The sequence below is a fragment of the Lemur catta genome, chromosome 5 (assembly GCF_020740605.2).
Source record: "Lemur catta isolate mLemCat1 chromosome 5, mLemCat1.pri, whole genome shotgun sequence".
In the NCBI taxonomy this organism is placed as follows: Eukaryota; Metazoa; Chordata; class Mammalia; order Primates; family Lemuridae; genus Lemur; species Lemur catta.
In genome coordinates this window covers 36,883,004-36,898,724 of record NC_059132.1, presented here as the reverse complement: position 1 = coordinate 36,898,724, position 15,721 = coordinate 36,883,004, and the positions used below count along the sequence as shown (strand labels likewise).

At 55.5% G+C, this 15,721-nt stretch overlaps 1 protein-coding gene across 3 annotated transcripts in view; it reads right to left on the bottom strand.

Annotated features, from left to right (window-relative positions):
• The window catches only part of FBLN2 (fibulin 2), a 78,235-nt gene that overhangs the window by 27,091 nt on the left and 35,423 nt on the right, over nucleotides 1–15,721 (bottom strand). For all 3 annotated transcript variants that reach the window (XM_045551538.1, XM_045551535.1, XM_045551537.1), the window contains exons 3-4: nucleotides 2,167–2,278; nucleotides 911–1,040 (exon numbers count right to left, since the gene is read on the bottom strand). In XM_045551538.1, coding sequence (XP_045407494.1) covers nucleotides 911–1,040; nucleotides 2,167–2,278 — 242 coding nt within the window. The remainder of the gene's footprint in view (nucleotides 1–910; nucleotides 1,041–2,166; nucleotides 2,279–15,721) is intronic.

The window sequence follows — 15,721 nt, the reverse complement described above, 5'->3', positions numbered from 1 at the left end:
CTGCCAGGCCTGCTGGGCCACACTCCCCACTCCCACACGTTTTTGCCTCTGTGCCTTAGCTGTCACTGCCCCCTCTGCTCAGAACATCCTCCTCTCTGCCCCAGTGCTGCCAGGTGAGGTCCCACCCTGTCCCGGTCCCACTGGCCACACAGGAGAACCAGCCTCGATGACCCATCCCCACGACTGCTGGGGGCTGACGTCCCTTCAAAACTCTCCCTGGCGTCTGCCTCACTCTGAATCAAACCTCCTGCCGAGGGACGGGCTCTGCCCACCACCTCTCTGGCCTCAGCTCCAGCTGCTCCAGCCCCGCCGCTGGCTCCACCCCAGGCACGCGGCCACCATTCCTCCGACCGCCAAGCAGGCGCTTCCCTAAGGGGCTTTGCGCTCGCTGTCCCCCTGCTGGAAGGTGTTCCCACAGACCCTCCTGCAGACTTCACGGGGCTCACCGCCCCCAGGGCTTTGCACAAAAGTCCGCTTCTCAGGAGGCCATCCCCAGCCGCTGTCAGCAGACACGCCAGCACGCCCCGACACCGCTCACCCCTCCTCTCTAGCATCCCCTCCGCAACACGGTCAGCTGTCACCCCGCCACACGCTGACAGCTGTCCTGGTCGCCTGGCTTCCTGACTGGAAAGGAAGGTCAGCTGTGTTGTTCACTGCTGCAGCTCTGATGCCTGAAACGGGGCCCAGGGCACACGCTGGAGCTCAAAAAACACTCCGTGAATTCATCAGTCAGTATAATAATTGATGATGACTCCTGTGTAGATGAAGAGTCCCCCCCCCCCCCCGCCAGGTGTGAGTGTCAGTCCCCACGAGGAGCCCCGCAGGGGAGCCCAACCCTTCAGGGCCCAGGGACCTTCAGGCCCGGGCCAGCCTGCCCCCCCGGCCCGTGAACACCGCAGGTGGGGCTTGCCTTGTACAGGGAGACGCTGCAGGTGTCATTGTCCTCGGCCCCACAGGCCTCGCCCTCCTTGGCCCCCAGGACGCCAGCCACGCAGCTCTTCTCCTTCAGGTAGGAGACGCAGCAGTGCCTCTGGGCCGTCCTGCAACAGAGGGTGCACCTCAGCCCCCAGCACCCGCCCAGCCTCCCAGTGGGGAGGCCCCCGCCAGGGTCCGCAGCCGGTGGAGGCCGGTGCTGGGGTCACAGCTGGCACAAGCCCTGCCGAGTCACATGGGTTTCGTTTCTTGGCTTAACCAAGAATACTCAGGCCTGGGTCCCGCTGGACTGTGAGGACGAGGGGCTGGCTTCGGAGCTCCCCACCTGGGCTGAGGATAGGGACCCCCAATCCCAGAAGGACTGCGCGGCCGGCCGGGAGGAGGGCAGCCTACAGAGCCCTGGGCACTGCCTGCCGATCTCCACAGGGCCACCCCAGGGCAGAGGGGGCTGCTGGGCCGGCAGCACAGAGGGCAGAGCCAGGACAGGAAGGTAAGGGGCGTGCGGAGCAGGGTCCAGCCCCACATGAGGAGGGCGTGTCCCAGCAAGGACTACGCAGTGACAGAACTGCTGGCCGTGAAGTGGTGAGCACCACAAGAGGGATGCAAGCACGAACCGGGACTGCTCAGCCAGAGCCCCAGGGCTTGGGACAGTGCGTGCTCTTACTCCTGAGTAGCCCCAAACTGGTGGGACGGCAGAAGGGAAGAGAAAGGGACATGGTTAGAATATAGATTTTTCCAAAGGGGTAGCATGGGGTGGACGTTAGAAAACATGGGGTCTAATCCTAGCCATGCTGCCAGTGAGCTGTGTGGCTGCGGGTGAGTCACACCACCTCTCTGAACCGCATGCTCCTAGTCTGGAAAAATGAGGAGGCTGCATAAGATGGTGTCCCTGGAAAAAAGGAGGAGTGAACAGCTGACCGAGATCGCTCCTGCGCCTGGCAAAGGGGGGGATGGGAATGAGTAACTCCTTCGCTGAGAACACTGGCATCAGAAGAAACGACAAGCACAGGCGACAGGAGGAGAGTGAGAGGCCAGCCTTTTGGAGGCCAGTCTTGGACTCTCCACCCCTGGAGAAAGCCTGGCCAGACGGCCCGCGGCAGCCACATCCAGTCACCGGGCAGCAGGTGAAGCACAAGCTCACCCTGCGAGAGCAGGGCGGGGGTCCAAGGCAAGCAGCATCTGGAGAAGGCACATGCGTGGGCAGCTCTGCCGGCCCCAGGGCGCCCGCCCTACCTGCACACGTCGCCCTCAGCGCCGCTCTCGGGCATCTCCAGGCACTCGTCATTGTCAATGGCCCACTGCTGTCCCGCTGCACAGCACGTCTCGATCAGGTCCTTGGTGGAGCCTGGGGATGGCAACGCGAGGCACAGTCACCGCCCAGGGGAGGCGTGTGGTTCCAAGGAGTCCAGGGTCACCAAGCAGATGACACCGGTGCCTGTCCAGAACCGCCTCATTGGGCAGGTAAACCTACCCCCCCTGGTGCTGTGCATGTTGGCTGCTCACAGCTTCTTTGGAGAACTGCCTGGAAGGCTGAGCCCCCCACCATGGGGCCTGGGGCTGGGGCGAGCACAGCCAGTAACAGACCAGCATGGGGCTGCCCACCCAGCCCCAGTCTCAGAGGGGACAGCCCTGTGGGGGCCGTTCACACTGCAGAGTGCCCACGGGATCAGACCGTGCAAGGACCACAGCTCTGTCTGGCTCTCAGCCCTCACTCCTCAGTTTCTCCTGAGAGTCTCCCCAATGAACCAGCACATGCACAAGAACCCCTGGCTCTGGCACTGTTTCCTAGACACCAAGGCAGGACACGGGGCAAGAAAGCGGCAAGAGAAATCCACAACCATCCGGAAAAGCTAATGGAAGAAAGTCAGCGTTGACTACACAGCTGAGCCCTGAACAGCAGGGCTGTCCCACCTCTGCCACCCCGGACGGCCGGACCAGCCCTCCTCGGCCTCCTAAACACAGAGATGACGAGGACAAAGACCTCTATCGATGATCCACCTCCACTTGATGAATCCTAAATATATTTCCTCTTCCTTATGATTTTCTTGTTAACATTCTCTTTTCCCTAGCCTTACTTTAGTGCAAGACTGCAGTCTGTGATACATATAACACATAAAATATGTGTTAGCCAACTGCTCCTGTGATTAGCAAGGCTTCCCGTCAACAGCAGACTATCAGCAGTGAAATCACAATGTGTAACAGCAGAAGTCACATAGACTACATGGGTGCTCAGAGAGCACCTGTACTTGTGAGCGGGAAGGGTGGGCAGAGTCACATCTAGCGGAGAACTTCTTAAAACTCAGAGGCACAGAATCTAGGTTAAGGAAAGTGATGAGTCCGACTACTTCAAAATTCAAATTTTCTGTATAACAAAGAACTCAACGGTCAAACATAATAGACTGCTGAAAGATTAGGAGACATTGCTGGAATGTCTAAAATGGACAAGGAATTGCCATCTATAAAATATAACAAACTCTTGAAAAGTAAAGACAATAAAAAAGAACTCCAGGGTAAAATGTCTGTTAAACTGGAAAAATGCGAAAGAGTGAAAAGGCCGTGCACAGCTGGGCACCCTGTGCCCAGGGACGGGAGCAAGGACGGTGCGGCCACTTACACAGCTGGGCACGTGCACCTCCCAGGACCCAGAGTTCCCTCCTGGTGCATACGCCAGGGCAGCCCTCGCCCTGGCCAGCAACACGCCCAGTGCAGGGGTGCCCGCGTCAGGGTTACATGTGGAAGGCGGTCAGGGGCAGCCTCAGTGTCCATCCCTGGGGGAGTGGATGAGGAAAATTGGGGGCCATCCCACATGGAGGACTCCAAATATCAGAAACAAAAGACTAGATGTACACACAGCAACACGAGCGGGACACACGGACACACAGCAACATGGGGCCAGACATGTAGACACACAGCGACTTAGAACTGGACACAGGGACATACAGCAACACAGAGGAACACAAAACACAGCATGGGGGGGAGAACCTTTGTACAAATTTAAAATGCTGCACACAAAATAACAATACATATTTTGCAAGAACACATGAAAACAAAAAGCCCAACACAGATTAGACAGATAAGAACTGTGGATGACGGGTGGGGTGGTAGGTAGGAAGGGAGTAAGAGGATAAAAGGGAAACAAATACATACATAAAAAAGAGAGGGTCTTGCAAAGAGGGTAACAGAGCTTCACCAGCAAATGAGGAATATAATTAGCCCAGCATTTGCCCCTGAGGTCTGAAAATGACATTCCTAAGCGAAGCTCTTGCAGGACCCACCTGCCAAGGGCCAGCAGGAGTGGAATGAACACCTCTGAGCCTGCTGGCCCAGGTCCACATCTCAGCGTTACCACTGACAGCCGCTTCTCCTCCCTGAACACTCCGTGTCCTTCTCCGCCTGAGGACCGACTGGCTGCACAGGTGCTGAAGCCCAGGGGACCTCTGAACGTCCCTGAGCAATTCACGTAACCTGGGCGGGCTGAGGAACAGCGCCCTGAGCAATGTTGCCAGCTAAGCGTCATCAGCTCTGGCTGCTCGGTGGGCACAGCAAGTCACTAGCCTCCACCCGCCTCCGTAACAGGGAAAATAAGCTTCGACAACAGCCTGCGACTGTTCTGCTCTGAGCAATGAAAAGAGTTCTTGAAAACCAGTGTCCACCAGAAACAAGCAGCAAACACCAGCCTCAAAGTGGAAACATCAGACACACCCCCCACGAAGACTTTAATAGGACAAAAATGCCCACTGACGATGCCACCGTTCAGCGTAGTCTTAGCATACTAGCAAATGCAGTAAAATAAGAAAAAAGGGCAAGAGAAATAATAGAAAGAAACAGTCATTATTTGCAGATGTTATAGTTTCATCTTCCTGGAAAATCCAAGGAAATCAAAACTAAGTCTTAAAATTAATATTTATTAACAATTATAATAATATGATGGTCAAAAACAAAGTCAACATACTTAAATCAGTGGCTTCCGTATACACCAGTAACAACTCAACAAGGAAGTTAGTAGAAAAAAATCCCGTTCAAAAGAGAAACAAATCTAGCCATGCTTGAGCTGCATGAAGACGAAAATGCAACTGCCTGGTGGACGAACAGTCTACTGTATTCGAAATACACACAGCCTGTCGGGATGGGAGTCTCGACACAATAAAGATACCAATTCTCCTCAACTTAGTGGACAACTTCAGTGCAATCTCAATCAAAGCAAAGACATAATTGTCACAGAATTTGCCAAGCTGATTCTAAAATTCACCCAAAAAAAGAAATGCTTCAGAACACCCAAGAAAATTTCTAAAAAGAAGAATGAAGAAGGTAGGCCTTTCTCTGATAGTATCAAAACATACTTTAAAGTACTAATGATCGAAACTAAGAAACAAGGACATCAATGAGACAGAACTCTGTTCCCCACGGGAATTCAGTGCACGACTCAGGATGCATTCGAACTTAGCAGGGAAAGGATCTAATATATGACATTGGGACCCGCCTCACACCATACACAAAGATAGATTCCAAATCTATAAAGGCAGTATTAGAAGAAACCCTAAGAAAATAGTTTTAAGATAAAGAGAGCCTTCTTCAGAAATAAAATCAACAAACGAAAATGAAAACCTTAATACAACAGACTACACGAAAGCACAAAATATCTGTACGGCAGAAGACAGCACCCCAACCCGCCCGTTACGCCCTCATCTCATCTCTCACTCCAAACCTCCTCACAGCAGTCAGTGCTGCCTGAGACCCTCCAGCTCACAACTTTCCTTTTCCAGCTGTTTCCTCCTTTGCAATGTCAGCTCAAGGCGGTGGGCTCTTCCCTACCTTGTTCACAGCCATATCCTCCCAGCCCCGGCATGGAGAGGGTGTTCAGTGAGCGTTTGCTGAATGAATCTATGAAACCCTGTGCATCCAGGGGCTGCCATGTCAGAGGGCAGGACCAGTGCTCAGCACCTCAATGTAACACAGCACAGGTACGCCTGGCCCAGGGCTTGGGTGTGGGGTGCCAGGCGGAGCCCTGCCTCCTCCTCCTCCTCCCCGGATGCCGCAGTCAGGACTTGAATCTCTGTGGCCCCTGAGGGTGACGCCACTGTTCAATGCTTCATCTCCTCTTGTTATACTCTGGGCATGTGGGAGTATCCCCTTACTTAAATACTTCCGGTGATGGGGAGCTCACTCCACCAAGGCAGTTTGTCCCTTTCCTGCATAGTTCAAACCCACAGCATTCTTTCTTTTACAGGACTTTTCTTTCCTCCCTAAGCCTTTTCCAAGGTTGCCTTGCAGAGCTTAGGAGACTGCAACAGGTCTCTGGGTCTCAGGCAGACCTGAGAGGGATGGCCAATCAGGATACCAGAAACAACTGAAACGTACCAAGTGCTAACAGAGAGCAAGGCACGGGGCCAGGCACTTGAGCGCTCACAGTTAAGAACTGTTACTCCTATTTTGCAGATAAGGTGGGGAATTAGAAGTCCCAAGCCTCAACTTCCGCTCTTCCCTTCCCCCTGCAGGCCTCAGCCTCCCCATACGTGTCACACAGGAGACTTGATGCAGCTGATCCTGAAGGTCCTCTCTGTGACTCTGACCACTGCCAGCCTGAGAGCTGGCTCTGCTTTCGTGTGGGCTGGATGGCAACCTCTTCCTGCCCCTCCTTCATCAGATGCCAGGTTTCAGCCTGGGCCTGGCAGGCTTCCCACCATTTTCCCCCAGCCGTCCCCGCCCTGGCTTCCCTCCTTTTCAAACAAAGGTGCTCAGGATCTCTGACCCGTACACTGGGAAGGGCCACCCACTTGCAGCAGGGGAAGAAATGGGTACCGGGGCTAAGCATGGCATTGCCAGGTACCTTCCAAAACACGGGAGGCACAGCCACGCAGAGCCCAGCAAGATGAGCAGCCCTCGTCTCTGTGTGCAGAACCCGCCCGTCCCCAGCCCGATCCTCCAAGGCCCGGCCCAGAGGCCGCCTCCTGCGGGTCTCCTCCCTGGGCACGCCTCACAGGTCCCCCAGCCTCGCCTGTGTGTCTCTGTAGCTTTTTAAGGTCCTGGGCACCAGCCTTTCAGAGTGTCAGCCGCGGAGCCTCTTCCCATCCCCCCCACACCTTGGCTGATGCCCCGTCTCCGGGCTTCCAATGCCACGTTCACCTCGTCCCCACCCCAGTTCCACGCATGTGAAGGAACCACCACAGCCAGAAGCTGTTCAGCTCCTGATTTTCCCCAAGCCACCCCTCCCCAGGCCTTCCCGGTGCCCACAAAGGGCCCCACCGTGGTCAGGACCCTCCCAGGCCAATCCTCCCATGCCCCGCCTCCCTCCTCCAAGCCATCCCCCACGAGGCCACCTCCACAGTGCTTCCCAGTCCACCCATCTCTCCCCTTGCTCTGCCACCACCCCTCAGCCTCCCTGTTCCCCCTCCCGTCCTCCTCCAACCCAGCACCCAGATGGCACCAGAATGATTGTTCACAAAAGTCAGTCAGATTGGGCAAGAGACCACACCTGCACCTAGTGGTCTCCACTGTCCTTACACAGCCCTACATGGTGTGGCCCTGCTGACCTCCCCACCTCGTCTCCGTTCTCTGACCTGGGCTCTCACTCTACCCAATGAACTCCTCAGGCTCATGCCTGCCCCAGGGCCTTTGCACTCGCTATGCTGCCTGCCTGCAACCCCCCTTCCTCGGTGCCCCGCCCCACCCCCACTCTGTATAGGGCTGGCTGCTTCCCTTTCTGGGGCGGCCTCACCTCCTCCGAGAGGGTCTCCCTGACCTATGCATCTAAACTAACCCCCACCCAGCCTTCATCACATCACCCCACTCGGTCTCCCTCCCAATGCCCTGGCCTTCCTCAGCCCTGAGCACAGACCCCACTAGAAAGCCCACAGAATAAAGTTCCTTTCCCTGGTGTGACAATCTGGGGCCTTCACTGCACAGCCCAGACTCACCTCCCAGCCACACACACCTTTGCTTGCAGCCACACCTTAGCACACGCTGTTCCACATTGGGAATTCCCTTCCTCTACCTTGTCCAGTTGGCAAGTCCAACTACCGTCCTTAACAAGCCAATCCAAATGCGACTCTCTGCTCTCTGTCCACCGGGCCCATCAGCACCCGCCTCCACCCAGGCAGGGCGAGCAACTCCTTCCTCTGGCCTCATTCACATACTTCTCCCTGTCAGGGGCAGGCTTGTCCCCACCCCCAGATTGGGAGGGTCTCACAGGCCAAGGGTCAGTCTGAGTCATCTCAGGGCCCAGGCCCTAGCACGCGGCCCCGCACTGATCCTGTACTTAATAAACTCAGGGGCTGGATGGAGTATTCCAGGCTCTTGGTATCTCTCATCTCATTTAAAGCTTGTATCAATAGCCTGACATCAGTGTGATTTTCTCCCTGTCCCAAATATGTGAAACAAGCTTCTGAGAGTTTAAGATACGCAGCCCAAGGGCACAGGCTTAGGTAAATGACAAGGAAGAATGCAAACCGTCACCCGCCACCTCCCCGCCTGCCACCTCTGTGGAGCAGTTCCCACCACACAGGTGGAGAGAAGCACAGGTGTCCTCACCACCACTGGGAGCCCAGGCGTGCAGCCAGGCACCACCCACCAGTGGGGGGCTTGGGTAAGGCACCCATCTCCCGAGCCTCTGCTTCCTCACCTGTAAAATGGGCAAGTAACCTCTCCCCACCTGCATTTCACAAGGTGGGGGTGTGAGAAGATTCAGTATGTGGCAAACAACTGGTGCTCAGTAAACACGACCACTGTGTCCCCTGGCACATATATTTGGGTGACTACTTTCTGAATTAATTAACAAACAAAGGGACAAACACATGGAAAGACAGGACAACATCCCTGCAGCAGCAGAAACTGGTGCCGCCTCCGGCCACGCCCACCCCGCATTTTCTGCTTTCCTCTGGGTTTTTGAAAATTTCCACTTTCCATCCACTTTGCTGCTTTGCCTAAGCTCTAGCCAAGAAGGCACGTGGCCTTCCTCACCTGCCAGTTCGCAGAAGTACTGTGGAGAGAGAGAGCTTCAGGTGACTCGCATTGTGACAGCCAGCCCTCACCTGGGAGGCGCTCTCTGGCCTCCCGGGATTGAGAGTGATGGGGCCTGGAAACATCCATTCGGCTCCTAGATGCGCTGCCACAGTCTGCTTCACCCTGTCAGGGCCTGACAGCGGGGACAGCATGACCCTCGTCCACAGGAACCGGGCCTCTCCCACCTCTGGGCAGCAGCGGGGAGCAGCCCACTTTGGGAAGCCACGCTCGAGCTGTCATCTCGTCAAGGGGGAGGCGCACACACCCACCACCCCAAAGGTTCATTCCTGGGTACGTGCTGAAGAGCAGCGCACGCCCTCCCTCCCAGTGGTCTGCAAGTGCCCGTGGAGAGGAGAAAGGGCCCACACCCCCCGCCCTGCCACCAGGCACAACAGCACGCACGCATCCCACGGCATGGGACGGGGAAGGAGTCACAGGGGAATGCTGCTGGCTTCCTTTCACATGGACGTCAAAGTGGAAACAGCGAGGCCAGACCACTTAGGTGGACAAGCTCGAAAGAAAGGAAGGAACTGGTGATGTCAGGACGGCGGTAGCCGTGGAGCTGGGGGGCAGGGCGACCCCGGTTTCTGTCCCGCCGCCCACTCGGACGCTTCCTGAACTGGTCACACAAGCCCCACACACGCTCGCACTCCCAGATATCTCAACACAACAAAAACAGAACTGGAAAAGGCAGCCTGATTAGAGAATTCTAAGACGAAAGACTAAAAGAGTCTTTTAAAAACAGGACCCAGCCCCGAGAAACAAGCCAGACACACAGGACAAATTATCATATGATTCCACCTGCACGAGGTCCCCGGAGTAGTCAGTTCATAGAGACAGAGAGCGGAATGGTGGTCACCAGGGACTGGGGGTGAGGGACTCGGGGTTAGTGTTTACTGGGGACAGAGTTTCAGTGGAGAAAGATGAGAAGGTTCTGGAGAGGGATGGTGGTGATCGCTGCACAACATGAATGTGCTTAATGCCACTGAACGGTACAACTGAAAATGGGAAATTTCATGTTATATACTAGAAAAAAAATAACGCATTGCAGTGTAAAAAGCACTGTGACCAGCATTTCCCCTTCTAGGAAGCTAATCTGATGACAGAGTGTCACAGATGTGTGCTGCAGCCATGTTTGTGACAGCAATAATCCCATCCATGGGCAGCGATTAAATGGCTGTCACACCCACTCAACCTCACGTGGGTGTCAAAAACAGATGTACGTGCACTCACATGAAACAATTTCTGCATGTACCAGAAAGAATATTTTTTTAAATGATCAGTGCTGAATAGTATCTAGAATAAGCTACCACTTGTCTTTTTAAAGGCATGTGTGGACATGCATGGAGTATTTCTGGAAGGAGACCCAAGAAACTGGCAGCAGTGGCTGTCTTGGGGAGGGACCCGGCCCTGGGGAGGGAGGAAGGAAACTGACATGTCACTGTTTACCCCTTTTGCATTTTGCATTTGTTTCTGACCATATGCAGGTATTACCCATTCAAGAAAGGTTCTGTTATAAAAAGATTATGAGATTCCGGTGACTCTAACCTCCTTTGATCACAGGACAATGGATGCCCGGAAAAATCCAGCCCAGAAGTCATGACCCCTCTAGACAGTCCCCTTTCCCTGACATTAAAGCCCTGAAGAATTCTGGCTTTGGAAATGCTGCAGAGAAACCTCTATACCTGGCAGGAGGGTAAGGACAACGGGGGCCGTCTCCGCCAGGCCCCTGTTTGGACAGGATGTTTGTGGGGCCTGAGCAAACAGCCCAGAGACACCTGTGGCCCGGGTGTCCCGCAGCCTTGGTGCTCCCCCAGGGCAGTGGGGGAGGGCCCTGGGAAGGCGCCCTGAGTCTTTTTATGAGGACTGGAAAGTGGACAAGCAGGAAGGGTTCCTGAGCCTGGCTGTGACTTCCAGTCCCAGGATCACAGAAATGGCAGGAGCCGCTGAGCCCACCCAGTTCAGCCCCTGAGAGAACCTTTCCTCCACTACCCCAGGCAGGGCAGCCCCAGCCCAGCACCCTCAGCACCCGGATCTACATCCGAGCCTGGCCCCAAGGAGGTGCCCAGCCACGCCTGCTGACCTGACCGGCTGGCGCTGCCTGCGGGGCCCTAACCTGCACCCATGGCATCTTCCCTCTGGCCCTGGGAGGGTCCTGTCCCCACCTCCATTTTACAGACAGCAGAGAAAGGAGGCACAGCCTGCCCCAGACCACGTGCCCCGTCAGAGGCAGCTACAAGGCTCTGACCCACACTGTGAGCTCGAGTGCAGGCTCGCGAGAAGAGCGAGAAGAGAAGAGCTTCGAAGGAAGGGAAGGAGAGGACAGCACGTCAGCGGGGGCATTTAAATCCCTCGCTTTGCATCAGTTCTTCCAAGGAAAGCGGGGCCCTCCCTGTCATTCCTCCAGCCCTTTCCCAAGCCCTCTCTCATGGTGGGCTCTCAGCTGCACCCTACCCTGCACAGGGCCTTGAGCTGGGGGGCCTGGGCTCTGGGGTCACCCTGCCTCCCCTGCTGAGTGCCACCTGGAACCCAGCCTGACCGTTCAGCTCTCCCAGGCTGAGATGCCCAGTCCCCAGGTGAGAGCTGTTTCCTGGGCCCAGGTAGGGGGCTAGCTCTCTCCGTCCCACCAGAGCCGCAGAGCCAGGATCACTATGGTAACAGCCACCATCCAGCTGGGAAAACCAAGGCCCAGAGAAGCAGAGTGATGTGCCCAAGGTCATGCACAGGTCTAAACAGCAGGCTCACTTTGTGAGGGGACCCCCCACTCCCTAGGACAGGAGTCAGGAGTGCCCAAGTTGCAGGTCTCCTGAGCCCAGGAACGGTGCCACGTGGGGTCCGAGTGCAGAGAGCAGCGTATCGCAGCCCGGGTGAACACAGGTAGACTCAAGGAGCCTCTGCCCTGCCCCACCTCACACCATCCCCGTCAGGCCCAGGCAAGGGACACTCTGGGCAATGGTCCAATGACCACATTATGTGAACGCGGCCCCCAGACACCCAAGGAGGGTGGGTTTCACTTAGCCCTTAGGCATTCCACCCACCTACCTGGGGCCTATGAGTTTTCCAAAGGTTTCCAAAAACGTTTGATCCCTGGCCCTGGGGGAAAAATATAATGGCTCCAAAATCCAAAAATACATACCACTGAAAAGAAATGGAAAAATGTTCACTTAAAGGTCTATAAATTTTATACGACAGCAGCCTGTCAACAGCGCTCAGCTCCCTCTGAAACGAAAGTCAACTGAGTGTCACAAAAGCTGGCAATGCTGGAGGCACAGCAAGAGGGGGTACGCTGGTTTAAAACTGGGGTGCTCCCAAGGTTAAGAGAGGAAGAACTCACGTTTGCCAGTCCTTATGGTGGGCCGTGACGGAGACTTGAGCATTGCCCACTTGATTCTCCCAACAACCCTGCAAGTGAGGGATAATCACCTTCCTCATAAAGGTGGGGTGAGGACCGCCCGAACCGGAGCTGGAATGCAGCTCTGCTTGTCCCCAAAGCCCAGGCTGTTACGTGTCTGAAACAGACTTGAAAATATTTCCATACGTTCGAGAGCACAGTGTGAGTGTGCAGGTCAACTTCTGCCCATAGCTGCTTAACACACGCAGGACTTCAGCGAGGATCCCACGCTCCAGAGGTGGCTGCTAAATGCAATTTGGATTTTGCCTTCCTATCTGTGATGACTGCAAAAATCACCACAGTTCCTTGCAGCTCCCCGATCTGAGAGGGGCATCCCTCCCTCCACCTCGGGTGCATGTGCTGGCCTTGTGACTGCACTGTCTGGGCAACAGGGCACAGCGCACGTGGAACCCAGAGAGGCCTCGCAGCTTTGCTCTCTCTCTCCCAGGACACAGTCAAGACACCACGTGAGCAAACCTGGGCTAGCTTGAGGAAGGATGAGAGACCCAGCGTTTTGTGTATTGTGTTGAATGTGTAGCTTCATTTAGAAAGAACTGACATCTTAATATTTAAGTCTCCAACCCATGAACATGATATATAGCTCCATTTATTTAGGTCATTTTTACTTTTTGGTTTTTGGCAACGTTTTGTAATTTTTAGGGTAAAGGTCTTACATACCTTTTTTTTTTTTTTTTTTTGAGACAGAGTCTCGCTTTGTTGCCCTGGCTAGTGAGTGCAGTGGCATCAGCCTAGCTCACAGCAACCTCAAACTCCTGGGCTTAAGCGATCCTACTGCCTCAGCTTCCCGAGTAGCTGGGACTACAGGCATGCGCCACCATGCCTGGGTGATTTTTTTTTTTCCTATATATATTTTTAGCTGTCCATATAATTTCTTTCTATTTTTAGTAGAGACGGGGTCTCGCTCCTGCTCAGGCTGGTCTCGAACTCCTGAGCTCAAATAATCCGCCCACCTCGGCCTCCCAGAGTGCTAGGATTACAGGCATGAGCCACCGCGTCCGGCCATATCTTTAACTAGTTCTATTCCTAGCTATTTGATGTTTTTGATACTATTGCAGATTGTATTGATTTTAACACTTTGTTTTGTGTGGAGCACAGACAACCATGCCAGTGGAGGCCATCCAACCAGCCAGCCCCGAGCTGAGCCCCCAGCTGAGCCCCGCCCCCCCCACAGGCAAGCCCAGCTGACATCAGCCACACCTAGCCTGGCAGAGCCCAACAACCCACAGAATCATGAGCTAAATAAATGGTTGCAAAAGTGAACTAATACGAGCCACAAATAATTAGAAAACAAATCTGTCAATATTTACAAACTGAGAGCTGTCACATAAAATTTCGGACCCCAGGCTTCTTTTAGAAAATTCAAAATTGTGGGTCACGCTGGGCCCCCACAGCCCCAGGGCAACAAAAGGAGCTGGGCAGCAGCACCCCCTGGGTTCAAGGCACTGGATTTGGTCCCCAAAGCCCCCACCATCCCAGGGGCTCATCCCTCCAAGCTGTTTCACCTACAGCCACCTGGGTTCACTTCCCTGCCGTGTGCGTTCCAGAGGTCACACTCTCTGGAGTCACAGCAGGCGCCCCTATCCCAGGGGAGGGTCTCCACCTTTCTGTTCCCACTGAATCCCTGCCCCCAGCAAATCCTGGTGCAGAGCATGTGGTCCATAAATGTGTCAGGAGTGGTGAGCAGGGCAGCTAAGCAGGTATGGCTGGAAGCCAAGACGGCTTCTCTGTCTCTCCCAGGTCCTGGGGCCCCCTGTGCCTAGGCAGGCCTGCTCCCTGCTGCCAGATTTTCCTTTCAGCACCTCCCACCCTCCGGCATACAGATCCCAGAGAATCCTGGCTTCCCAACACTGTGCCGGGGAGGAAGCCGGGGGCTAGGGCCAGGTACAGAACTCAGGACTGCCAGCCCTGCCCTGGGCCTGGCTTCGCCCCTCCAGAGCAGCCCTGAAGCCCCGCTCTCCCCGCAACAGGGAGATACCCCCTCAGGCCAGGCAGCCGGGCACGCTCAGGGAGGCGGAAGTGCCTGGTGCACAGGGCCAAGTCAGTGGTTGGCAAACATCTGTTTCATTGACTTCGGGACCTTGGACCAGGCACTTAACGTCTGTGGGCCTCAGTCACCTCGTTTATAAAATGGGCATAATAATGGCACCCCCCCCCATAGGGGTGCCATGAGGCTTGATGGACCCATACACGTCCAGGGATGAACACAGTGCCTAGCACATAATAAGTGCTCCTGACACAGGTAACCCTGTGAGGGTGATGAAGAAGAGGGCCCCAGCGTGTGGGCTCAGTGGCGATGCGCCCCGCCCTCGTCCCTGGGATGCCAGCCTCACTGACAGGCTGTGCCCCTGAAGGAGAGGCCAGGCGTTCGCTGACACAGTTGGCAGGGGCTGAAACGAGAGCGTGGCCTGGGGAGGAACAGCCAGCAAGGAACACTCTGTGCACATCTGGAGGCCGCTGGAGTGACAAACGGGGGTGGGGAGCAGGTGAGCAGCCGCTGAAGGCCCCCACCCAACCTCACCAGGCCTGGCCCCTTTGCTCCTTCACCAGAGGGGACAGCTTCTGGCCACAAGAAGAGACACACATCTGTTCACTTAAACAAAAACACACATCCACCCCCGCATGGTGCCCCGCAGAGTGCAGTGACCCTCTGGCAGGGCAAAGAAGAGAACACATGGCCCCGAGTGACTGCTTTGTGCTGGCTGTCATTATCCCACTTACTCCCCTAAGCAATTCTAAGGTTACTCCCCTCTTCTGACAGATGTAAACACTGAGGCTCAGAGAGGGTGATTCTCTTGCCTGAGGTCACACAGCCAGGGGCAGCAATGGCTGGAATTCACTCTCTTGAGAGCCAAGGCAGGCTCACCTTCAGTGCAACTCCAGCCCCAAGCCCACCTTTCCAGAGTGGAGACCCAAGAGTGGATAAAGGGGTGGAGGTCCCAGCAGAGTCCCAGCCCACGAAATTCTGACCTCAACCAGAACCTCTGCTCAAAGACCCAGACGCCACAGGACCCGGAGGCCCCACAAGCCCGGCCTGGCCTAGGGGAGGTACCAGGAGGCGGAGGGCGCCGACGCTGCCCACCGGGAGCCTGCAGCACAGACCCCGAGCTTCACTTCTCTCAGGCACCCAGGACTCTGGAAGGCTCAGGGCTCAGAAGGCCAAGGACCCCCAGGAACGGTTCAGCCTCAGAAGAGCTGCATCTGCAGCCCTGGCCTGGGTGTGTGAACCGGATGCACCGCAGGGCTCAGACGCCATCTCCCAGCAGAGCCCCCAGGGCTGGATTCACGACACCCAGGACACTAGCAGTGGGTGGAGCCCTACTATGTGACAGGTCCCAATACTCAGTGCCTGGCATAGGCTTTCTTCCAACTCAGCGTGCA